Below are 26,859 nucleotides of genomic sequence, written 5' to 3' on the forward strand. Positions count from 1 at the left end.
GCATTCTTGGAGCATTGGATCAGTTTGAGTCATTGAGGAATGGATCATGAATAATGATTCTGATGTTATCAAAGACTAAATGTAATATCTGTCCTAATAAATCAGAATTGCTGCATGGATTACTTAAAAAATACGTATGCCCAGACTTGAAGTGAAATGGCGGCCATTAATCTGATAAAGTCATATATCTTAGGGTTGGATTCACTGCTCCATAGTTACTACACTCTGAATATGTGGCAGTAAAAGAGTGATTGAAATGCAACATTGAATATGTGAGAGAGGGGGGGCAGTTAAGGGTGGCAGAGGCCTGCTGTGGTTACGAGCCCTAAGAGAGAACGGGATGGCAGCATTCCAGGAACCCCCCAAACACACACACACACATTCAAATGTGCCAGCACATAAACCCATATCTATATGCAGTGTATACACACACCTAAGCCTACACTCAGTGCAGCATGCACCAATCAGTAAACTCCTGTTTAGTGCTTTTTCTACCCAGAGGGGCACTACTGTCTATGACCTCCTTCAACTCCACATCCCTTTTTTTGTCACCTCTCAGATCGCCATCACACTTCCTTATCTCTTCTCAGCTTTTTCTCTTTGTGTGGGGAAAATAAGCTGTACAGAAAAGCTAAATACCTATAGAAACATGTCCCCACAAATATAAGGGAATGGTACCAACAGATACTGATCACCTCATACTGAGCTTGCTTAAGCATGCTGGGAAATCCTGAGCTGAACTGAAGCGGTTGAACTTCACACGGAGCTGACAAGACGGTGCCAGCCTCAGTGATGAGGCCTCTTCTCTACCCTCCCCCCACGATTATTTCCCTGGACCCCATATGGGCATCCTGCCAGTCCAGCCCATCCTCCATCCTCATCACCAACCACATGCACACTGCACTACCAACCTCAGCACCAGCAGTGTCTGTTGGCATGGCGCTCTACCCAGGGCTTGGATATTGTTATGTTCTTCCAGCAAGGCGGCAAAGCTCTCTGGACTTAAGCTGTCGTTTACAACATGTCATTTAAAAATCCATTTTGCCCTTCTTCCTGGCTGACTAATTCACACTATAGTAAGCTCATGAACAATTACCACAGACATACTCAACACCCAGTATGCTAGCTCTGGTCACATGAACTCATCGTTTCTATAGTACCAGCAATGGCACCAATGCTTTTTTTTTCTAAATGAGCAGAATTGAGTTGCTAACTTGCCTTACCTTTACACCATGTGGAATTATATGGATAAAATGTATGGAAAATATGTATCGATAAAATACTGCAAATAACTCGTATTTTCCTTATCTCTTCATTCTCAATCAATTAGTTGTTTGATAAAATGTCAAAAGGTACCAAGTCCAAACATTTAATTTACAATTATATAAAACACCAGCACATTTGAGAAGGTGGATTCACTTAATGCTAGGCATTTTTTTGCAGCTCAAATAAATGTTTGATGAAAATAGTTTCCTAATAATTCCACACAAATTGTTTGACTGACTTTATTTCTGGGAAGTCAAACCTCTATAGAATCATCTAACTTTGGCTAAAACGAAGTAAGTAAAACAACGAACTTGTCCCTCTTAAAGATGCAGAACTTAAGAAGGTATTTGTCGTAATGTCCTCTAATAACTAGGGGCTGGTCTCTGATGTTAGGGGTTCAGGGGTCCTGAAGCGGAGGAGCAGCCCTGGTCTCGCTGCGCTGGTAGCTGTGGCAATGCCGGCTGGGTAGTAAGGGGGGAGACCAGCTGCCCGGGGAGCGCCCATTACGAGATGGAGCCAGAGATAAGTGCTCTCCCAGGCCCCCTTTCACAGGCATAATTAGCACACTTCTTATCTGCTGCTCAATTCACATTCACACCCGCCTGCATGAATGGAACGTGAAAGAGAGGCAGAAATCGGGGGAACGAGAGAGGTAGAGGGGCAAGACAGAAAGATGGGAAGGAGGTGGAGAAGGCACGGTGGAAACCTGTTCCCAGACAAACCCTCATTTGAGGAGAGAGAGACATGTGCGAGTTAATACTGCGACCGCCTCGCTCTCCCCCTTTCTCTTTCTCCAAAGAGTCTTTGAACTCCTTAACAAAAACAGTGGTTTGTGCATCAAACTGCAATTTGGTAAAACAAAGCTATCTGGGGGTATAATCATCCTAATCAGCAAGAAAAAAATAAAGCCTTTGCAGATATTTCGAGATTATTCCGCCCTTGGTGATCTATTTCTCCCCCCATCGTCTTCATCAAGCACAATTGTGGAAATCTTTTCGACTCCTCCGACAGACACCTATAATAATAACTCCTGAGTGCTTCATTTTAAAATTGCTTTTAATATAGAGGTAAATTGGTGGTGTGTGTTCCCTTTTTTTTTACCCTGTTTCCAACACACACAGCTTGTATTGTGTGAGAAGATAACAGGGGCCCCTCCGTCTTACTGAGCGGAGCTAATACAAACAGGTTTGTTTGGTGTTGAAACAGTGTCGACAGTTAAACTCCAAACCCACAATAAAGAGGACATGTGTCATTATGTCGATAAATCACAGCGGTGATGCACTGTGGCAAGTTCAGCTCCAGGTTGTATGCATTTTCTACTGCTTTTCCTTTAAATGTATAAATATTATGATGTTATATTGCATATTACATATTGTAAGATTATGTTTGTGATAAACTGTGTGCATTTCTTTAGAGTTAAAGGACTGTCTCAATGCTCAAGGATTCTTATTCTCTTGCTTTGATTTTTTGCGAGACGTTCATCAATGAGTGTGTGTGCTCGTGTTTATGTACGTCTGTGGATAATTTGAGCAATTTATGTTTCCAGGTTTAGAAAACATTTGGGGGATTTATGGTACATAAATGATTTCAAAACAGCTTCCTCACAGAGTAAGTAAACTATTCTTTGACAAAGCGATAAGATTTCCACAGACTTGATTTTGTATGTTGAATAAATACCTTTTTTGAATGCATTTTTTATTTGTTCCTTAAACGCTGAAAGGAAACTACAATACGTTTTCTGGAGGTAAGAATGACTGGGATGCTGTTTACATAAAACAACAGAATATATGTATTGGCTTTGAAATGCATCATCTGTTTCTCCTTTTTGTTTCATTCAGAGTGTGTTTTAGTACCTGGCTCTTGGACGCGGCCACCTTAGCGAACAGGGCCTGGGAAACTTTGGCCCTCTTCATCTCCTGCTGGATCTCGTCGTAGATGGTGGAGTTGATGTTGAGGATGCAGCTTTCTGTTTTCCCGTTCCACTCACTGGGCATAGGCGACAGTTTGACCTGGTTGAAAGGGCGAGGACAAAGGAAATTACTATACTACTAACATACATTTATTTAAAAACTTGAATAATACTTAGTTATATAAACAACTTTGGTTGTGTGTATGGACTGGGTCACTGTGTTTTTCCTTAATACGCTTGAGACCATTAAAAAAAAAAAATGTCTTCAGAGCCGTGCATGGCTGAATACGCAGACTTTTTGATTACGCTAAAAACACATAAGAAACTAAATAAAAAAATGCAAGATACAAATATTAGCCTTGCATGTAAGAGATAAATGTACATTCTGCTCCAAATACTGTTTTATATCCTGCTTTACAGACATGCACTGAAATAACAATGTAATGCATGTTGGGAGATAAAAAGCCTCCGTATGTGTTTTGTCTATGAAAATGTGTGCATTCAGATTGGTAAAGGTGGACAGGTGAGGTGGGTGGAGTTATTTGCTCACAGGGGAAAGGCCCACGGGGATACGGGGATTCCAGTCCTCGGGCCTCACGCTGTTACAGTCTTCCCTCCGGGGCTGCAGTGTTGGGAACACAACACAAACGTTATTTGTTCAGGCTCACATGCGGAAAAATAAAAGTAATCTGGCTTAACACAAGCATTCACACACACACTCATACATGCAAAACCATTTCTCAGACACACACACACACACACACACACACACACACACACACACACACACACACACACACACACACACACACACACACACACACACACACACACACACACACACACACACACACACACACACACACACACACACACACACACACACACACACACACACACACACACACACACACACACAGTATAGATTACACCCACGCACTGCTCCAGTGTTACTTTGCTCAAAAACACTCTGATGTGTTGTGAGAAACGTTATTCTTCTGATGTCAAGCTAGTGATTAAAAAAATAAATGCAAGTCAAGTGAAATCATCTTCATTCAGCGGCTTGTTGCATCTTGACAAAAATCCTTTGACAAGATAACAAGTATCCTAATAAAAGCATTACCCATGATCCATTAGCATATGAATCATTGCACACAAGCCCTTTTGAAAGGAGACATCGGCAGGGTTTGGTTTGAGTACGCAGCATTCAGAGAAACCATAATAACACCAACATCTCCTAACTTAAGACCCAGTCTGTGTTATAACAACAAAACATATATATTCCAAAATGTGTCTAGACACCTAATATGATCTCCTTTATGTGTTAAAGACAATCACATAATCCTAACATTTGTGGTGAAACTGGAATGTCGGAGAGTTTCTGGGCCTCTCATCCCATTTTACGACAGCTCGACATGGGCTTGTCAGTCTGAGCGGTAGGTTACCATGTCAGGCTAATTGTTAAGGCTGGGACGTGCACTAACTGGCTTTGGGGGAGTCGAGTCGACCCATCAGCACACGTGAGAGAAACATACCTCTGCATCTGTTTTTATGAGGCCAATAAAAAGCCTCCTCTGTCTCTGGCTCAATTGCCACCCTGGCTGATTTATGTGCTTAAATTCACACCGCATTGCTCCGTAGGAGAGGCTGGCAGATGGCCAGGTGAATGAGTGTGTGAGGTGGTGTGTTTGTGGATGTGCTTGTGAGAATTGCCTAGTGTAGGAACAGGTCTACATGATAAATGTTGATGGGTTGAAGTCATACAGGTGAAGTATGATAGATTTCAAGATATTCTATCGACGTGCCAGCAGTCATTTGAGTGATGTGAGAATACGAACACAAACTTTGAGTTTTGGGTCCTGTTTGACAAAGTTTGTGTGCCATGTAGCATTGCAGATCTCTTTCAGCAATAGGTATCTTTAGAGCTCTGTAAGCAGTTCCTAGACATGTTTAAAGGCCCTCTACACATTCATTCTGTAAGAACATTGATGAAATATCTTTATTTTACCTGATTTGACTAATATAAATTAAAAAACTCAAATCCCTATCACCACATCAGGGATGGTAATATAACATGAACAGTGGGTTATTAAGCAGAACAAAACATTCTTGTGAAAAGGTCCCCCCTCTAACTCTGAGTCTCTCTCCTGCGCTGACACAGCCTCTGGTTGTAAAGATGAGCGGTGAACTACAAAGTGGCCCAAAGTTCAGCACCGCTGCTTCAGAATGTGACTCTTTCTCTTTAGTTTTGCAAAGACAGCAAGTGGCATCATGCTGAGTAGTTTCAGAGGAGAGGCTCCATTTGAAAGATCAGATCTTTCTTTCCTCCTCACCTAAATAAAAGCCCAATCTTCACCGGGGACAGGACAGAGGAGGCCTTTGTCCGGCACTCTCACCTCCCAAATGCAGCTGACCGCACTTCAAATAGGCTTAAGTGGTAGAAAGTTGCCACATACCTTTCAAATGAGGGACACTGATTTGCGGTGATTTTGAAACAGGGGCTCGCTAAACGATGGTTGATCTTTCAAGGAGCTTGTCATCACTGAGTGAGCTTTATTTTTTTGTATGGGAGGGCTGCTAATGCTGCCTAATGCATGCTAAAAGGTCAACATTAACACAAAAAGTATCCATCATCCATGCACTGTCCTCACCTGTGTGGTGAGGGCGGGTGGGACGTAGGACTCATTTGCATGCAGGGAGAATGTAAAGCATGATCTCTGGTGTGCACGATGACAGAAAGATTGGGCTTTTATTTTTAAGTGTTTCCAGACAGGTAGTCGTCGCCTGATACAATGGAGAGGAATGTGAGCTTTGTAAGGGAACAATATGCTAGGTTGGTGCTTGTATCCGTACTCGCTGTTGTCGCATAAAAACAGAGAGTACTGGATGAGTGTGTCTGTGTTTGTACATTAAGGAATTCAACTTTGCTTAACTTTTTGTATTTTCTATGAAACCTGGCAGGATGTTTGCTATGTGTGTCTTGATTAAGTCCATGACACCAAAGACAGAGAGTAAATATCAGCTTCTAGAAAAAAATCGAATCTGCTCTCACACCTGCATACCTGTTCTCAACCCTGACTGCATGTACACAAGTAATGGTATCTAAATCCGTCTAGCCAAACAGTTGACATGCCTTTATCTACTCGTATTCATTTTTTTTTTACATGGTGAATAAATGCAGCCTTTGTCACCTCTCTTTTTGTTGCATGCTTTCTGAATAACTTCCAATATAAAGTTTGAAAATGTTTCTACCCTTAAGGCATTGGAACCTTTTTTTTAATTTCACAATAGTCTGTCTGGGTGTAGAAAGCCTAGTTAGTCATCCAATTATCTCTCTGAATCAGAGCACTTTGAAGTGAAAAAAGCTCTCAATGGGCGGAGCCAACAACAACAATTGTCATTGTGCAAGTTGTGTAGCTGGCCAACTCGAATGCTCTGCGATGGCCTACTTTGGTAACAAGGTTGTGCATTCGAGGATTTGTGTTTCCCAGACGTGGATGTGACTTTCTTTAGCAGCTATATCGCTTTTCACCACGTTTCCACCACTGTTGCTCATGTCAACAAATGGCCATGGTGTTCCTTTTTTAATAATAAAACAAATATTTTTAACGACTAAGAAAAAACAAACCCAGGTGTTCTTTCCATGGTGCTGTTCTAGTTTAGAATATTTCATTAAAGAATGTTAATATTACTTCGTTCAAAATAGATGCTTAGCTCTGAGTTATTATCCATGCCACATTCATCTTGTGTTGCTATGGTGCTTCAACGATTGGTCAAACAATAAATCAGATGATATGCTTCAGGCACTACACTAGCAGCAACATTAAACTTTGATGATGTAGAAATCTGCCTTGAGCTCTATTTCCAGAGCCTTATGATTTATTTCTAAAAGTTTATTCCAATTTGTTAAATGTTTGTACGTCAAAGGAGCATCTACTTATTAGGACTCCCTGAATAACATTCAAGATAATGACATGTTCTCTACGAGCTTAAGAAGTGCACCAGAAGAAAAGATGTCTGGTACCTGTAAAGGTCTGATGGGTGGGGTGCTGATGAGTGGGGGGGCGCCCATCGCTGAGGCGGCGGTGAGGCTGCGCTCCCTCTCATCCTGATAGATGCGATCTCGCTCCACCTCAGGCAGCTGCAGGAAGTTCTGCATGGCGCGCAGGTTGACCAGCAGGGACTGGGACGCTGTTTTAGGATCTTCCTCTTTGCGTAGAATCTCAGACAGCAAGCCCTGCACGATGGGGTGGGAGAAAACAGTTAGAGTTAGAAAAAATGGAGATTGAGATAAGAGTCAAAAAATGAAGGACAGAGAAAATCAAGCATATGGAAAACAGTTGGGTGTCAAATAACATAAGAGGAATTTTAACGGCCCGTCCACACAGCGGCGTGCGTTGAAGCTTGCCGGCGGGCGTGTCTGAAACTCGACCAACAACCAATCACATGAATCTCCCGCCCCTGACACACAAGCAGCGGTTTGATTGGCTAGCGCTTGTACTGGCATATGATTCGATTGGCTGACGCTTCTGCCGAGGCTTCAAAAGTTGAACATTGCTCAACTTTTGCAGCGAGCCGCGCCAGCACAGCTCCGCTTCCCACAATGCAGTTTGGCGAAAAGTGCCGTCACCCCATTCAAAGTGAATGGTGAAGCTTTCAACGCACGCCGCTGTGTGGACGGGCCGTAGGTTAAGACTTAGGTGTGAATACAGCGTTTCTGTAGAGGCAGGTGGGGTCACACGCTTTCCCTTTGTATACATTTTATTTTCCTTTGATTACGACAGTGTCCACGTTCCCCCGAATGTGTTTTCTTGAAAGAGGGAGTCTTCTTTACCTTCCCATAATTGTTTTAAAATCACGTTGTCAAAGTAAACTCATACTCCCGCGAATCCTTGTGTCTCTACAGAATTTTTGTCTTGATAATAATTCTGTTTTGAAGCACAGAATCGATGCTCTTTCTTGGATGATGAAACTTCTGTGTGGCCTTTGAACCTATAACACATTGTTGCGTGTCATTCTGCAGATCTTGGACATATTCTTAGAGCCGTATGTTTCTCTAGATAAGAGCGGCAGCGACTCGCCTGAAATGTGAAATTCTTGTGCGGCGGGCAATCAGTGTATCCTCTATTTACTTTTCAATAGCGCTCAATTCCATCATTATGAGGCGGGGATGACTCCATTATCAGAGACGTGTGATTGGGCCTTTTCATCAGCTCTTGGCCACACACTGTGCAAACCATCGCTCCGCTTCTCTCACCATCAATAGGTGTGATTTGGTAATAAAACAAGGTGATGGGGAAAACATGATCATTATGCTTTTATTCTTTTTAGAATAAGAGAATGCGAGTCCTCGTCTCTCACTTCTATTTTGGGAGAGTATGAAATGCGGTGTTGTTTGTCTGGCTATTAAAATGTATACGTACATGTGTCATGTTCCAAAAGGTAGGTCTGTGGCATCCAGACAAGTATGAACAGATACTCATCAAACTCAGTGAGTGATGGTTTTATGAAGAAGGGGACTGAGCACTTAATGTACACAAGTATTCAGGGCATAGATTAGTATCGTATCTAATTTATGTTTGTTTTTCTGCCTTCTTCAAGGTGTGCCTGTTTATCGTTATTCGCCATCAACTATTTTTCTCTATCTCTTTGGTCAATCAGTTTTCCTCCTTGAAACACCTCCTGCATCCTACAGCAGCCCCTCCATGTCACTACTCGAACCCCCCCCTTTTTATTTTATTAACACAGACTTGTGGAAAAAAACCACACGCCTAATAAATAATCCTCCAAAGGCAAGCTCTCCAACGGCAACGAGCTAATTCCTCATATCAGCCACAGATAAGACTCTGTTTGTTTGGGAGCTTGCACAAAAACACCACTGTCTGACTTAGACATTTAACACACACACATTTATTTCTGGCGTTGCTGTACGTTCTAATTCTAATAGATCCTAATCAGTTCCAGTTTATTTTTCCGACACAACGACTTCAAAGCGAATGCTGTTGTAATGAGGTTTGCTGTCACCTCTCTCTTCCCCCCATCTAATACCGACGGGATGTCTTAAGACATTATCGTTGCCTTCTGAGTGTGTGTGTGTGTGTGTGTGTGAGTGAGTGAGTGAGTGTGTGAGTGTGTGTGTGTGTGTGTGTGTGTGTGTGTGTGTGTGTGTGTGTGTGTGTGTGTGTGTGTGTGTGTGTGTGTGTGTGTGTGTGTGTGTGTGTGTGTGTGTGTGTGTGTGTGTGTGTGTGTGTGAGTGTTTGGGGATGTGAGTAAGGCTTCTGACTATGAAGTGAAACCACATATTTTGGCAGGGAGAGGACGCGCGCCATGGCGGAGGCCGGGTCTTTCACATGGCCGGCTGCCAGTTGTCTTGAAGTTCAGTAGAGGTGCTACATTACTGAGTGAGAAATGAGATATAAACTGTGGAAATAAACACACGTTCTTTACCTAGTATTTTTACATAAAAAGGTCCCTTGACATTTTTAAGGTGATGTTTTTCCTTTGAAAAAAGGTGTTTTTTAAGACAGTGAGGAAAACACTAAGTGATTTTCTGCAATTGGATTTCAAAAGCGGAAAGGTGCAAACATTTTTAGATGATATCTTTTTATTGAGTTTTCAATTTCACCCTGTGAGCTTAGCGGTGCCACAGGATGTTTAAAAAAATCTAAATGTGTTCTTTAAACTGACAGTCTGGGGCATACACATTTTTTTTTTGTAATTAAATCATCAGTTACTATAGCAAATACTGGATGCAATGTGTCACATAGCACCTTTTTTATGAATTTGATGATATTAAGGTTATAAAAACTGTTCTAATAACCTAGATTATTATTATTATTATAATTACCAATATTACAGCAGAAAGGAGAAAGAGGCGTTGGAGCAACTTTTACCTTTGCCAATAACTTTAGTAGACAATAATTGTTGTTTTAAAATTGGCAAAGTCCCTGTTCTGTAGCCCATCTGTGTCCCCTCCTCACCTGGGTTCTGTTGAAGGCCACGCGGGCGAAGACGGCCTGTGAGATGCCGGCCCGCTTCAGCTCGTCCCTCACCCACTGGTAAACGTCCATAGACACCTCTGTGTTTGATGTCACCTGTGGCTCCATGGGCTTGTTGTGGGAGTTGCGGTTGACAGGTGGGTGGTTAAGGTACTGCTGCGAGAGGGACTGCTGCGCCAACAGCCGGTTCACTGCATACTGCTGGTTGAGGATCTGTGCCATCACAAGCTGCTGGTTGACCAGCTGGGGGCTGATGGGCGTGGACACCAGGCCCGGGTGGTGCATACCGGGGAGCTGGGGCTGTCGGCCGCCGTTCTGCCCACTGTGTGGCGGGGGGGCGTGCTGCATCTGAGGCACCGGCGAAGATGGCGTCTGCTCTGCTGTGCTGCCGGGGATAGGCTGCTGCTGCTGGGAGAAGCCCAGGTGGTTGTGGTTGTGGTTGTGGCTGTGATTGGAGCCGGGTGGAGAGAGGTCGGACAGGCCATCCATCTCTGCTGGAGGAGAGTGGAGGAAAACGGGCAGAAAGTGGAGGGCAGAAGAGACAGAGATAAATAAAAAGACAGGTGGAACACCAAAAAGAAAACACATGAGTGAAAATGTAGAAGAGGCCCTGTTTGTGCTGTGGAAGTTTAACCTCAATCTCAAAACTGGGATAAATGTAATGCCATCATAGCTATGTCTCTAATCAGAAGAAATTAAACAGATGTGCTCTGACTGAGATCCAACTTAACCTCAAGTGAATCTTATCCTGTCAGAAAACATTTCCATTTCCATTCATGAGATATGGAAAGGAAAATATTTTTGCAGTCAGCACATTTTCATGTCAAGAAACCAAAACCACAATAAACAGGGGATTACTGTCTTTTCCCTAATAAGTGGCCTTCAGAGGCCTCTTACTCCCTGATTGGATATGACGGAGTTGATCAGCCAACGACTGGTTCCAAAAAATGTTTTAACGCAGATAAAAGAGCCTCATTGTGTTTGACCTGTGCCATGCCATGCCTTCAAAATTAAGTTCACAACGTCTCTGGCCTCATCATGTGAAAAAGAAATCTTGAAGAGACAGTGGAGTGTGTGTAGGATTAATTAAGGAAAACATTTATGTGCGTGTTTGTACGTATGAGAGTGTGTGGCAGAGGCAGAAGCAGTACTGATAAATCGGATTCTCTCCTTACATCATTAATTCTAAAATAAGTAACACAAGCTAGCCAATATGACATTTTTAGTGGAGGACTGTCTCAACATAAATGCAGTGAACGGAGACAGAAGGAATGCATCGGAGGATACAGTCTGTAACCTTGTCTGAGTGGAGAACAAACAATACAAAAAAATCTATGTGCCGTCATTTAATGGCGTTTGAGATTTTTGTGGCATCTCTTGCTTTGGGAATCTTTAATTCCATAATGGCTGCTCGGGAATATTTTAAGACAGGTTTAAATGATGTGCTTAGAGGATGAAAACAATGATTTAACATTCAAAGTACTACCCACAGCGAAGTGAATGAGCATTTGGAGCAGCTGAATGTTTTGAGGTTTCCGCCTCTCTTTAAGTAATTCACATATGCCGAGGCTTCTTCCGTGCAACTGGCTGAGTGAGGGGGCAGCGTTTAAGAATTCATACGGATGGCAACATTAACACCTTAGAAGTGTGCCTCCACATCCCACAGAAAAAGCATCGTATGAGATTGTAAAAAGCGTAAATTGCTGTTATGGGGAAAAGGGGGGGGGGGGGGAGAGTCTTCAACAAGCTGAATCTTTTAGCAGATGAAAGATTAAGTGCATGGATGTTTTCCAAAAATACCCACAATAATCGTGTATTTGAGCTGCCTGTTTCTTAACTGTCAGCAAGCACAAAACACCCGGCCAAGACGGGTCTATTGAGCGTTTGTCGAAAACAAATGATGTGGGGGGAAGAAACAAAACAAAAAAAAATCTTGGTAATAATCACATCTCTTCCTATAATCCCTGGCATTCCCTGGCTCTGATGGTATGGCGTGTCTATTCACTCATATGTGAATGTGTGTGTATGTGTGTGTGCATATGCTCGCTCGCACAGACTGCTGGGGGGCATGCTCACAACACACAAACACACAGGCACACGGAGGCATTTCCATGCAAATTGAAAAGAGAAGGGGTGACAGAAGAGCATGGCAGGCCCTGGGAGAAAAAGGCTGCCACAGAAGCGGGAGTCCTCGTGTGGAATCCTGCCACAAAAGAGCCCCGGATTAAACACACAATGGGAATGGGATGTGGGCTGAGGGAGGGAGGGAGGGAGTGCGTGTGTGTGTGAGTAGGAGAGGGAATGGGAAAGAGAGACATACAAAGTGACCCAACTTTCTCTCTTGTGTTGACTTCCCTGTACTAGCGTTGCCACCTCAAAAGAAGAGGGACGGTGTTTGCTGGCGGCTGGTAACACCACTTCAGCCGCAGAGCAGCAGCTTGCCAGTACCTGTGACCAGGTACTTCTTCCCCTTGACTTCGGGCTCAAAACTGCTTGCTAAATGCAAAGCGGTGAAGTAAATGCAGAGTCACATTTGACGCCACTGCCAAAGCACAAAGCGATGACCGTGCCACTCTCTCTTCCAGCATCAACCTTGGCTTCTCACCAGGTTTTCTCTTGCTGCCATTTGTAGCCACGTACAGCAGACAGCAGCCCGTCATGAATATTGAGGATGGGGGAGTTGCCGCGGGGTATGAGGGGCACCTGAGGCTCGTGTGCCAAAGGTTTGTGTCTGAGGTCTGGCTAACATGGCACATGGGCGCTGGAGTTTCTGTGAATGTGTGTAGGCGCATCTTGAGATGTTATCGCTGCTTTATCGTTGCTTCTGCGTACAAAACCATTGGTGGTTTTGTTCTTATCAGGAATCTATGTTCCATAAGAGTGTGACCCGAAGACGTGCTTATGCTTCATAAAAGTAATATTAGAATTATTAAAAAACAGTATTCAACATAGTCCATATGAGGGATATTATGACGTTTGCGTAACCATGAATTTGGTGTCATTTAAAACAAAGGTAGGATCAGATGAGAAAATGAAAATTCGATAAAGAGTTTAAGCCACAAAGTAAATAAACTTCAGTCACTTTAATGTGACTTTAAATGCTATTTGGTTTTTGGATTAAGATTAAGATTTTAATAATGATTTGGTTTAGGCAAGACAGGCAGTAATGTTGGGTATTAAAAGAGGAATGTGGCTTGTCACAAGTTAGACAAATCAGTGTGTGTGTGTGTGTGTGTGTGTGTGTGTGTGTGTGTATGTGTGTGTGTGTGTGTGTGTGTGTCCATATGCATGTGAGCCAGTGTATCTATCTTTGTCCTAAATCTATCAAAATGTATTCTCATTTTATGGCGACTTGGTCTACATTGGTTTGTTTTTCATCTTTGTTAGACTTCATGTCAGGTTAGAGCTACAGTAGCATTTAGGCTAAGCATTCAGAAGTCATAGTTAAGGTTATCGTCAAGGAATTAATTTATGTCAAGGTAATGTCCTTAAAAGGGAAGTGTGTTAGTGTGTGTGCCCATGTTGCGACATACCTAATGCATTGGCACGCGGGCTCTCACGGAGGACACACGTCCCCAGGTATCCCTCCAGCTGGGAGGGTTGGCGCATGCCTGCACAACCGGATGGAAGGACACGCACACACACACACACACACACACACACACACACACACACACACACACACACACACACACACACACACACACACACACACACACACACACACACACACACACACACACACACACACACACACACACACACACACACACACACACACACACACACACACACACACACACACACACACACACACACACACACACACACACACACACACACACAGACAGAGAAGTGAGGGAGAAAAACAGGGTTAGGACTTTCTCCAGTACTTCTCTCCCATTCCAGCTAAGCAGTAAGCACTAATATGACATTTAAAACACCAGCATCACTGAAGCCATACAAGCAGCTGCAGCAGCCCCGTTTTTGAGGAAAATATAACAAGATAGAAAACAATTGTGACAGAAAATGTGTAGGAGTATGCAAGAGAATACAGCAGGTCTGAAGTGAATATTGTTCTCAGCATATGTTGCCACTTTAACAGAAGAAAAAAAGATCAGATAAGATATGATCACAACACGCTATTTGCATGGAAAACATTTTGATATAATATCTCATCTGTCATCAGTGCAAGCAGTAGCGCACTGGCAAAGCAAAAAAAGATTGTTCAACAGATTGTTAAAGCTAATATCTTAACATTACACTGCCTTGTGAGGCTCGCGACAGAGTGGTTCCAGCTGGGATGGCACTAGTATCACATAACCTCATTTCCTGGCGGGTCAAAGGGGATTTTTTGGTGATAATATAAAGCATGCGTTGTTAGAGGGTTGATAAGAAGATCTAATTGAATTTCAGACTAGGCGGTGGCCGGTTGAATTCATTGCTGCCTTTTGTTTGTGGAATAGTAAAGCGTTATACTCGCTCACCAACAACAACAAAAACAGTCAGAGGCCTCAATCTGACTCTTGCATTAGAGTTAATTAAAGCAATAATGGATAAACCAAAGATAACACTGCGCCCAGCTGCATAACAGAGCGGAGTTATCTTGAATTATTAGATAACAAGATAAAAATGTGTTTCTGCTTCATGCAACAGCAGGAAGACAAAGAGGCAGTTGGTTAGAGAACGTATTGTAATGACGACTGGTGTGTGTACGTGTGTGATTGTGTGTGTGCAAAGAGACAAAAGTGTGAGCGCCATACTTTGCGCGCCTCCGTTTTGCTTACCCATCATATCTTTTGTCTTCTTGAAATGTTTATACCAGCGCCCAAATTCCTGACACTTTGCCGCCGACACATTTGCATAGTAAGTGCTGTTCACAATGGAGGAAATCATACTCTGAAAGAGAGAGATTGATTGAGAGAGAGAGAGAACGAGAGAGAGACTTTAGATTCTCATTTTAGAAAAATACAGACATAATATTAAAGCTTGTGAAACATGCAGTGACACTGTAGCTTGTCAAAACAAATAAAAGATAGGGAAAACCCAGCACTAAAATAATCCATTGGACATGCAGAAATGTTGGGTCTATTCTTCTAAATGTAAATAAAAAGAATCAAGCAAGGTTTTATCTATTCATCCCTATCAAATGCTGTGAGTTTGACTGATTTTTCAGAGTGGGTAATTTAAAGGTCAACTGAGTCTGTTGACATCAAGAGAAGACGGCATGAAATATATTTACCTTCAAAAGAAAGAAGATAGCGGCTTATTGAATATCAGCATCTGGGGAGTCAGGCGATGCAAACAGATAAACCGCTTTTATTTCCCAGCTCTTTATTTATACAATCTGTTAAAGACAACCACTTCAAGCATATCCAGGCCTGCACTGAGCATGTCGTTCTGCAACGCATTTGTGCTCCCATCTCCCCCTTTACAATCGCTTCTTTGCCCTCTCTACATTAACTTCAACCATCCTCTTTATGCCTCAGAAAAACAAAGACGCGATATATTTTTTTTCTCCTTCCAGTTTCATTAAAATGAATGTTTTAACACCTTGCCGGCCTACGGGCGAATAGCGAGGTTGGTGCAGGAGAAATTGTTTTTGATTGTTATAAATATTCAAAAGAACCAAACCATCTGTTTTCAAATTACAGGTATGCCATCTTTATAATTTCTATAATGTATGCGCTGGGAGGTTGGCGGGGGAACCTTCTGGCAGAACAGCATGGAGGTACGAGCACAATGAACGGGTAGAGGATGATTCTGGTTCTCCAGCTTTGGTGCACAAAAAGAGGGTAAAGGATGGCAGCTGTGCTCTCAGAAAGGTCACTCCAACAATGAACCCCCGACCTCTCTATTAGAGCTCTATGCAACTAATGCGATGAAAACAAACCAGAGTCTAACACACATACAACCAGAACACACCAACAACGTAGTTAGCACAAATCTGAGCAAGGCTCCAACAGGATCAAGATGGACACAAGTTTATTTTGTCCAACTGTAGCAGGCAAGGATCTGCTCGAGGTTAAACAAAAGCAAAAGGATGACAGCTTTCAGCAACGTTTTGGCCAGCGTCATGTGATGCCCTGTCCTTCAAACTGTAAGAGGATGGACCTTAGAGTCCAAAAACTTCACACAAAAGTTTTTATAAGCAAGCGTTTTTAAAGACCACCTCTTAGAATAGAAGAGAACCAAAGGCAGTTACATTTTCAGGTATCGCTTTTCACATTTGAACCAAAGTCACAAAGGACTATACTAATCATACCTGCTTGTACCAGGTAGAGTCAAATATGGTAGCACCGCAGCCATGTACGTATATACAGGACTGTCTCAGAAAATTAGAATATTGTGATAAAGTTCTTTATTTTCTGTAATGCAATTAAAAAAACAAAAATGTCATACATTCTGGATTCATTACAAATCAACTGAAATATTGCAAGCCTTTTATTATTTTAATATTGCTGATTATGGCATACAGCTTAAGAAAACTCAAAAATCCTATCTCAAAAAATTAGAATAGTTCCTCAGACCAAGTAAAAAAAAAAGATTTATAACAGCAAAACACAATCAAACATTTGAAAATGTCCATTAATGCACTCAGTACTTGGTTGGGAATCCTTTTGCACGGATTACTGCATCAATGCGGCGTGGCATGGAGGCAATCAGCCTGTGGCATTGCTGAGGTGTTATGGATGCCCAGGATGCTTCAATAGCGGCCTTTAGCTCATTAGCATTGTTGGGTCTGGTGTCTTTCAGCTTCTTCTTCACAATACCCCACATATTCTCTATGGGGTTCAGGTCAGGGGAATTTGCAGGCCAATCGAGGACAGTAATGCCATGGTCAGTACACCAGTTACTGGTGGTTTTGGCACTGTGGGCAGGTGCCAGATCATGCTGGAAAATGAATTCCTCATCTCCATAGAGCTTTTCAGCAGACGGAAGCATGTAGTGCTCTAAAATCTCTTGGTACACAGCTGCATTTACTCTGGGCTTGATGAAACACAGTGGACCAACACCAGCAGCTGACATGGCTCCCCAAACCATCGCTGACTGTGGGAACTTCACACTGGATTTCAAGCAACTTGGATTTTGCTCCTCTCCAGCCTTTCTCCAGACTCTGGCGCCTTGACTTCCAAATGAAATACAAAACTTGCTTTCGTCTGAAAAGAGGACTTTGGACCACTGTGCAACTGTCCAGTGCTTCTTTTCCTTAGCCCAAGTCAGACGCCTCTTCCGTTGTCTTGAGTTCAGAAGTGGCTTGACCATGGGAATACGGCTATTGTAGCCCATTTCCCGGACACGTTTGTGAACAGTGACTTTTGATACCTGGACTCCAGCTTCAGTCCACTGTCTTTGAAGCTCCCCCAAATTCTGGAAGCGACTCTTCTTCACAATGCTGTTAAGGCTGCGGTCATCTCTCTTGGTTGTGCAGCGTTTCCTGCCACATTTCCCCCTTCCAACAGACTTTTTGTGGATGTGCTTTGAAACTGCACTCTGTGAACAGCTTGCTCTTTGAGAAATTTCTTTTTGTGTCTTACCCTCCTGATGGAGGGTGTCAATGACGGTCCTCTGGACAGCAGTCAGATCAGCAGTCTTCCCCATACTTGTGATTTAGTTTACTGAACCAAGCTGAGTGTTTTTCAAGGCTCAGGAAACCCTTGCAGGTGTTTCGAGTTAATTAGACGATTCAAGTGATTCGTTGAACACCCTACTAGTATACTTTTTCATGATATTCTAATATTTAGAGATAGGATATTTGAGTTTTCTTAAGCTGTATGCCATAATCAGCAATATTAAAATAATAAAAGGCTTGCAATATTTCAGTTGATTTGTAATGAATCCAGAATGTATGACATTTTTGTTTTTTTAATTGCATTACAGAAAATAAAGAACTTTATCACAATATTCTAATTTTCTGAGACAGTCCTGTATATGTGCAAACCATGCTCTGGGGCACCATGGTAAAGAAAAGGAGGGACAAGTCTGCATTTGGACTTACACGGTATAACAAGGCAGGCTTTAATAGATCTACTGAAAAGCCCTCATTCAATAAAAGCCCTGATAGAGTTCAGGTTAGGGTGAGGATGTCAGAATTGCCCTTTAAATGGGTCATACATTTATGCATGAGGCAGCTCCTTCTTTTTTAAGCAATATTGGCATCAGGGAATCGTCTCTGGTCTTAAAATGATAACTTCTGTTTATTCATCATGATAAGCATAAGCCAGTTTTATCAGAATGAATAGTTTTGTTCTTGATTTATTGCCTTGGAAAGAGACATTGGGACGAGGACTGGTAAAGCACCAAACCGCACATTCCAGTTTAACATGGTACGGTAGCCAACTCCCAACCCAAAGGTCCTTCAAAAAAACATTTATTTTAAGTAAGAAGGGTTTTCCTTCAAGTAGGAGAGATAATTAACTCCTTTCCCCCAGCATGCCATGTTTTATTTACAGTATATCTGGGCTAAGGCGGCTCCAGGCAACAAACAAGAGACCTGCAGAAGACGGTGTGCCTTTCTCTCTCTTCCCATCTTTCTCTCTATCTCTCTTGCTCCCTTTTTCCTCCGCCATCTTTGACACAGATGTTCTAATAAACGCTCCTCATTAATCAGCCCTCTCCCTCAATACATCACTCTACCTCTCACAGGGGGCCCAGTGTGTATGTGTGAACCAAACAATACACACACAGACACACACACCTTTTCTCTCTATCGCTCTTCCCCAAGCTCTGTCACACACACATGCATACGCACTAAGTGAAATCAAGCAGATAACCAGAGCCTCTGCTGCCACTGCGGTGCCAGCAGGAGGGCTCTGCTAGGGCTTGTCAACAGGTAGCATGGCTTTGTGTGAGTGTGTGTGTGTGTGTGTGTGTGTGTGTGTGTGTGTGTGTGTGTGTGTGTGTGGGCCGGTGTGTGTGTGTGTATGCGTGTGCATGCGTGTGCAGGAGCATGTGTGTGGACCCTTTAAAGTGATAGCCATCTGCAGAGAGCTTATCAGCAAGGCCAGGAAGTGGCACTGGGCTACTATCGGTCCCCAACATCTACTCCACTCCCCATCATGGGAGACAGGAAGAGAAAGCAAGGGGGAGAGAGTGAGTGTGTGTGTGTGTGTGTGTGTGTGTGTGTGTGTGTGTGTGTGTGTGTGTGTGTGTGTGTGTGTGTGTGTGTGTGTGTGTGTGTGTGTGTGTGTGTGTGTGTGTGTGTGTGTGTGTGTGTGTGTGTGTGTGTGTGTGTGTGTGTGTGTGTAAGAAAATAGCAGTGCAGCAGGCAGGTACTGTAGGCACCCAGCTGCCAGCTTTAGAGTGTGGTGCACACACTGGCAAATGCAAACACACAACAAGTACAACCCCTGCAGACAAACACACATGTTACACAAATGTACACACACACACACACACACACACACACACACACACACACACACACACACACACACACACACACACACACACACACACACACACACACACACACACACACACACACACACACACACACACACACACACACACACACACACACACACACACACACACACACACACACAATCGTTCCAACTTAGCCTGATGTCTTGAATCAGCTGGGGAAAACGTGCATCCCATTTGCAACACTCTGCCTTGTCTCTCGCCAACATCTAACACAGCTCAATTATGGCACATATCCACCTCAACTGAGATGACCCCCCCTCTCTTCAGACTAACACACACGTGTACATATATACACACACATTCACCCACATATACTGGCAAACAGGTTCCGCCTATGGCTGCTGAGGTGGAGAAGGCCTGCAAAGATGGCATTTTGATGACTATTTGCTGCTACGCAACGCAGCAGCTGGTGCACCAGGGGCCGCCCAGTGAGAGTGAGCAGGGGGTGGGCAAGAAGAGGTGGTAGCAATGGGAAACAGTGGGGTGAGGTGGGGGGGGTTCTCGTTTGTTGCCATAGTTTCTGCAAACATGGGCAAGGGGGTTTGCTAAGCTTGGTAGCAACCTCAGAGAAAAATAACAAGCCTTATTCCGGGAAGAATCAGGAGAAGTTTGGTCTAGGCAATGCCTTTCCAATTTGTGAATCTTTACGATGGCTTCAAATGTGTGAAGGTCAAAGACAGTTCCTCTAGGGAAATGACACGAGCACGAGTGAATACAATTTCTCTTTCAGAGTTTCCTCGTGCCATTTGTAGCCCAAACACACAAAGCATGCCTCCCCTCTACAAAAGAATCAAACTAAATGTTTGACAAGACCTGGACAAAAGCAGCATTTCACAAAATAACCCCCAACGCCCTCCCCTCCATGCTCTACTTCCCCTCCTCCCCCTCTTTCTTCAGAGCTCTGTTCAGAGGTGGACTAATTCTCTTTCACTCGCTTGCTGTGATTCTCTCATCTGTTAACCTCTCTTTTTGGCCCGGGATTACGCAGCAGAATATCGAGGAAACACTAATCCTAAAAAGGTGTCAATTTCTGTTCGCTCCTGCAACGCCCCTTTCTCCTCCCACGCATTTAACTGGTAAACTCAGAGGAGAGGCCAAAGGCTCACCTTCTCATCAGACTGCATGGTGACAACACTGGTCACAGAGCAGGGAGTCCCTGTCAAGGCAACGCCGGGATGTCCCTCAACCGCAACAACCATTCCTCTAAACTGATTGGGTTAAGGAGGAACAAACCACCGCTCTATGGGTGACGCAGGCCAAATGCAACCCCGCAGAGTAGCAGATGTCAAACGCCATCACGGCAGCCATGTTTGAACAAGGCAGATCCATGTACATCATTAGAGCAAGGAGTCACTACATAGCAAAGAAGCTAGTTCCCTTTGAATCACATTAACATATTAAAAACTGGTTTTAAATGAGTTGCCCGAAAAACAGCCGTGGCGATAAAGGTTTAGATTTGGCTCAAGAACAATAAATATGTATAGATGTGATATCTGTACTCTTAAGTGAGTGTTTCACTATAATATATCTTGTTAAATATGCAGTTAACCATTCCTACGTTTTTATAATTTACTGGCAAGGATACACAGCAATGAGAATACATCAGAGTATTTGCAGTGACTGAAGCTACCAATAATCTATGGCTGGCAATCATTTCCCCATGACAGGAAATGTAAGACCAGTTCATGCCATTTAGATCTGAATGAAGACCAAATTAGCTGTTAAAAGACATACAAGACAAAAAGAAACGTTCAAGATATGTTCAGCCCCTTCTTTCATCCTCACTGGAAAGCTAAAACAATCTTCAGTTTAATTTGAGACTAGTGCGTATTTGAAAATAGCAAATGTGTGTCTGAGGAAGAGTGTGTGTGTCTGTGTGTTAGATCCTCTGAGCTAGCGTGTGCTCTCTTCTGAGCCGTCTTCACATATGGACCGTAAACAGGGTGATTACCAGACCGGGCTGGGCTCCGCCTGAACGCCACCCAGGGACTCTTTACATCATCAGCGCACTGCTCATGCCCGGCTAAACACACAAACACACACACTGAGAGCAGCCGCTCACACATACACAGACACGTACACACACACAGGCAGCACAAATGAGGGTCTCCAGGTGACCATACGGTGGCCTGGGAGGAGAGCTGGCTTCACACTGAAGGCACCTACGCACAGGCTTGGGTCTAAATACACAAATACACAAAGAACATTTTAACATACGAGCACCGTACATAGATATACGTTACACAAACAAACTCAAGCAAACACACAGACACGCACAAATATATTCTCACACTTTAACACACACAAAGACACACACACATTATTGGCCCTTGTGAGAGATATACTGCCGTTTCATTCCATTCACTCCAGAGCTGCCTCTATGATATACTGGCTACACTGCCTGTTAATACAATATCTGCGCTAGTGCTTTCCATCCAGCCTCCCAGCCGACAAAAAAACACAGAATATAACAACTGACATGTGAGCGTACACACCGTATATCCAGCCTAAAATGTTGATAATTAACTAAATGAGAAAAAGAACAAAAGCCATCCAGAACGATCTGAGTTTGGGCCAATGTTTATCGAACAATAACCATACGTTCAACAACACCTCTGCTTTTTGGCTACCGTTGCACACAAGTGTGTGTGTTGGGGGCGGTAAAAGAAACAACAAAAAAAAGAAATCATGCGGCAAACAAATGACAATAGCCATTGATTTGGATTTTCTATGCCGATTCTCTTTTCCCACTTGATCAAACTCAGGGCATTTGATAGAAGTAAAGGATAACATGTAGTGGTGATGGAGATAGGGGGTGTGTGTTTTGTTGTGCAGTATGGTAGCAAGGGGGCTGGGGTTGGGCGTTAATCTTTTTTTATTTATTTTTTTAAATAAGCAGACTGGGCTTCAGCACCTGTGATAAGGGACATTCTTTAGCCAGAGAGCTCTGATTCATGTCTTTGAGTAACTCCTTGAGGGCGTTTCTTACTGTAGAGTGGCTCCATTGCTCAGGCGGCAGGTCCTCCAGCTTAGGACAACTGTGGAGAGAGAGAGAGGAGACATGTAGGGGAGAGGGGGGACAGGGAGGATAATATAGGGAGGGGAAGGGGTAGATAGGGATGTAGAGGGAGAGGGGTGAGGAGAGAGCATGAGAAACAATTCAGATGGAGAAGAGACAAAGACCGAAAAGGAAAGCCAGCAGCCCTGATGGTATCTTGAATAAATAATAAAATACACAAGCAACAAATTCAGAAACACGATATCAGAATGATTTAATCCGATTGCAAGGATTGGACATTCCCCTGATCTGTAGAGCAAACGGGTAATAATAACAAAAATCTGCAAATCTGGAAATACATTTGACCCAAACCACTATGGAGGCATGTGGGTGAGAGGGGAAGTTATCCTGCAGCTTCCTTTACAGCAGCCGGCAACACTTCCTGGTCTAACATCATTGGACTTAAACACACACTTTTGACTATATCGCGCGTAACAGCCTGATTCTAACACTGACCAAAATTACATCATTTAACAATGTATAAAACATTAAGTGCAAATAAGTTTCATTATTGACTAATTTGTTGAATATACTTTCTATAATGCGATTCATTGTTTTGTCCTCATCAGAAAAACATTTTTAAAAAAGCCCCAAATGAAGTCTTAAAATTGGTTATTTTTGTCCAACCAGCAGTTAAAACCCCTAAGATATTAAATGAATAAGAAAAAAAAAAATCCTTACTAAGTTTTACATACACATCTTCAACCCATTGTTTCAGCACTGTTGAAGTGGTGTGCTAACAACGTGCAATTTGGGAAGAAAATATTTTACCCATAACGGGTTTTAAAACCATCCAAGCCTTTAAAATACATATTGATGAAATGGCCAAATCACTGGAACAATCAGATAGACAGAGCGAGGAGACAGGGAGAGGAAAGCAGAGAGAAAGAGAGCAGAACACACGGGCTCTCGCTCTGTTTTCCCTGCTGCAAGCGCCCCTCCAAGACAGACAGATTTCATTTGGCGCATCAAGCAGATGCATCTGGAGATTGCTCTGTCTCTCTCTCCCTCTCTGCCTGCCTCACTCTCCCTCCCTCTTTCATATTCTCCCCCCCCCTCTCTCTCTCTCTCTTTCTCTCTCTCCTGATTGTTCTGATTAGTTAATTACTTTATACAACACATCTGCTGGATTGATGCATGAATTATACATCAGCTGCATGTGGCGACTATTATTTCGTGTTACTTCTACCTTCCTGGCTCGTTGTGCTCGGCGAAACAATTTAAGGTGTTACTGGCTAGATTTCTGCGGCAGTCGGGGCGGTTGGGGGTTGTTTGGGAGGGGAGTTGAGGGGATTGTGGGGAGGGGGGATGAAAAGGAGGAAAACAAATGCAAAACAATAACAATACTGACAACAATATGGAGTGAAATCAAAATAGATTTATAGATCACATAGAGATTGGCTTTGACGTTATCTGGTGCTAGTGTTGAGTGCTGCAGGGGCTCTACCTCAGAACAACTATTTTTACATGGGGGTGGAACTGTGGAACTCAACTCCCTCTTCTCTTTTGATAAACACTTTAGATGTACAAGACATACGTATGACGTGTTTTGTATTAAATGTATCGCTGAATTACTTTTTCGTTAAACCCGCTTTCGACACTTGACAAGTGAAAGAAGAGATGAGACATTGAGCGGGGGGTGATGAGTGTACAAGTGCATGAGCCGTCTGTGTGTGTGTCCATAAATCTGTCAGTTTGGCGTGTTGGAAACGTTACGAGCACGGAGATAACAGGAGAGTGGAACAGAAAGGGATGCGTGCAATGGTCGAGGCTAACATCTGCTTGTAAGAAAACACACACGCGCACACAAACAATGGATTTTTCAGAACACCTTAAACTGCTCCAGCAGCTAGAAAGCCTCTGGGGAGACGGTAGTGAACGAGAGGAGGGGAGGGAGAGGCAGAAAAAAAAGGGGGGGAAGTGGAGACAGACAGCTATCCATGCATTCAAGGCTAGCACGCCGGAAATAAACACAACCTTCTGTATTCTGGCTGTTGGACGCGTTCACATCAGTCAGTGTGTGAGTGAGTGCTTCACTGGTGAAGGTGGGTGGTGATGGGGGGGGGGGGGGGGCACAGGAGGAGAGGAGGAAGAGGCAGAGCGAGGCAGGAAAAGAGTCGGAACAGCAGCTGGCACAAGCCTCCACACCAGTGCCACTCGGCTGTGTGTGTGTAGTGTCTTTGTGCCTATGAGCACATGTGAGCCTGTTTGCGTCCGTGTTCTAAAAATGCTCGTATGCTCTCGCCGTGCGTATAAATATAAGCTTCACTCCTACAGAGTAGCATTTAGCATACAATATGTTGAGTGATGGCGCCAAAACGGCTAGCTAAACTCAGTGTGAGATTCTTTATTATTATTATTATACGTGATGTAGCTTCAGAAGCAATACTGTATATAGTTTACTTAAAATAGCCGGTGCAGCCAGGTTTATTTACGCAACTATTTCAGGTGAACAACCGTGTATTCATACTGCAGGGTCATTTTTAGCTGTGGGCTGTCTGCAGTTGCCCACCACATTTATTTAATTATAAAAAAGAGTTTAAGTAGTGCTCAGCTCAAAAACTGTTACCATCATATATAATTCTACCAATCCGCAATGCATAAATGCCTTTATTATGTTGACAACAGTTACCATAATTAACCATTTAAATGTGGGGTTGCTACAGGAGATGAATCTACTTGATATTTTTTTAGAACGGTGTTCCTATAACTTCATGGTTACATTTACAAATAAACTGATCTTTGTGTTTCTTAAGGCGAGGAAGTTCTCTGTGTTTAAATGTTGTTCACATTTTCTGGGAAAGGTCAGTCTGTTCTTTGTGTGTGTGAGTAACGTATCTATTCTCAGTATCAAAGATGCAGAAGGCATCGGCAGATTGGCACCTGCCTCTGGGCATACAAGACATGCTACGTGTGTGAATGTTAGAAGCAAGACTAACAGGTAAAACGTTTCCTCTGTGTATTAAAGAAAACTGTGTGTTTTAGGTTTTGACAGTGCACTTTTGTGGGTGGTAGGCAGGTAAAACAGATTCTATGAACACCTACACACATTTTGGATTGGTACACATGTATGCAATCAAGTGTTGGATTCTAGTATGTAGTGTTTCTTACCTGTGGAGCTGGATCTTGAGCGTGACAACGTGGTAGACGTCCTGAAGCATGTCAGCCACCGTAGCGTCCGGTGCGTCTGTCACGTATGACAGGGGGACGGGGTTCCATTTCCCCACCTGAATCATACCTGGACGATGCAACACGTATGTGCGCACACACATGAACATTGGTGGATATGGACACAGATATGTGGACGCACAAATGCACAAGAATGGAAACAAGAAAGAAGAAGAGAATAGATCAGCATTTAGCATGACCTCATTAGGCTGCATCCCTTTAAAGAATAACTAGTATGAAATATAATGTAAAAAACATGAATATGGACATGTTGGTGCCATAGACACTCTTCTTATATTTTATTTGTTATGGACATCCTAACAGTGATGCCAGAATGTCTCCTGAGACTGTCATAAAGCTCACACAGGAGGAAGAACGCTTATGGAAGAGGAGGCACTAAGATGTGTGAGTGTGTGTGCGTGTGTGTGTGTGTGTTTGTGTGTGTGTGTGTGTGTGTGTGTGTGTGTGTGTGTGTGTGTGTGTGTGTGTGTGTGTGTGTGTGTGTGTGTGTGTGTGTGTGTGTGTGTGTGTGTGTGTGTGTGTGTGTGTGTGTGTGTGTGTGTGTGTGTGTGTGTGTGTGTGTGTGTGTGTGTGTGTGTGTGGTGTGTGTGTGTGTGTGTGTGTGTGTGTGATGGACAGGCTATAATAAAAGAGCATGCTAAGAGGCACCTTGGAACAGCCACCCTCGGCCTGCGTGAGCTCAAGTGCAATTAGCAGACCCTATCCTCCACCTGCCCCTCCCACCCACTGAGTCACTAAGTGTGTGTGTGTGTGTGTGTGTGTGTGTGTGTGTGTGTGTGTGTGTGTGTGTGTGTGTGTGTGTGTGTGTGTGTGTGTGTGTGTGTGTGTGTGTGTGTGTGTGTGTGTGTGTGTGTGTGCGTGTGTGCGTGTATACAAATAAATACAGTATGAGTTGCGTGTACGCACGATGCGTGTAAACATTTTAGTGTGTTAGCCTTTGCATTTAGACTCTGTGGGAATGTGTGTGTGTGACCCTTGCCAGAGTTGAGCATCTCCTGTCTGGGATCAGT

General features: G+C 43.3%; 1 protein-coding gene across 5 annotated transcripts in view; it reads right to left on the minus strand.

The window, feature by feature from the left end:
* Positions 1 to 26,859, minus strand: part of satb1b (SATB homeobox 1b) — an 89,311-nt gene that overhangs the window by 15,787 nt on the left and 46,665 nt on the right. For 3 of the 5 annotated variants that reach the window (XM_079693416.1, XM_079693415.1, XM_079693414.1), the window contains 8 exons: positions 25,772 to 25,898; positions 22,517 to 22,640; positions 14,961 to 15,072; positions 13,707 to 13,784; positions 10,156 to 10,667; positions 7,200 to 7,412; positions 3,726 to 3,797; positions 3,120 to 3,275 (listed from right to left, as the gene is read on the minus strand). In XM_079693416.1, coding sequence (XP_079549542.1) covers positions 3,120 to 3,275; positions 3,726 to 3,797; positions 7,200 to 7,412; positions 10,156 to 10,667; positions 13,707 to 13,784; positions 14,961 to 15,072; positions 22,517 to 22,640; positions 25,772 to 25,898 — 1,394 coding nt within the window. The remainder of the gene's footprint in view (positions 1 to 3,119; positions 3,276 to 3,725; positions 3,798 to 7,199; positions 7,413 to 10,155; positions 10,668 to 13,706; positions 13,785 to 14,960; positions 15,073 to 22,516; positions 22,641 to 25,771; positions 25,899 to 26,859) is intronic. The other 2 variants (XM_079693417.1, XM_079693418.1) reach the window with 2 other exon arrangements.

The sequence above is a fragment of the Notothenia rossii genome (assembly GCF_949606895.1).
Source record: "Notothenia rossii genome assembly, chromosome: 7".
In the NCBI taxonomy this organism is placed as follows: domain Eukaryota; kingdom Metazoa; phylum Chordata; class Actinopteri; order Perciformes; family Nototheniidae; genus Notothenia; species Notothenia rossii.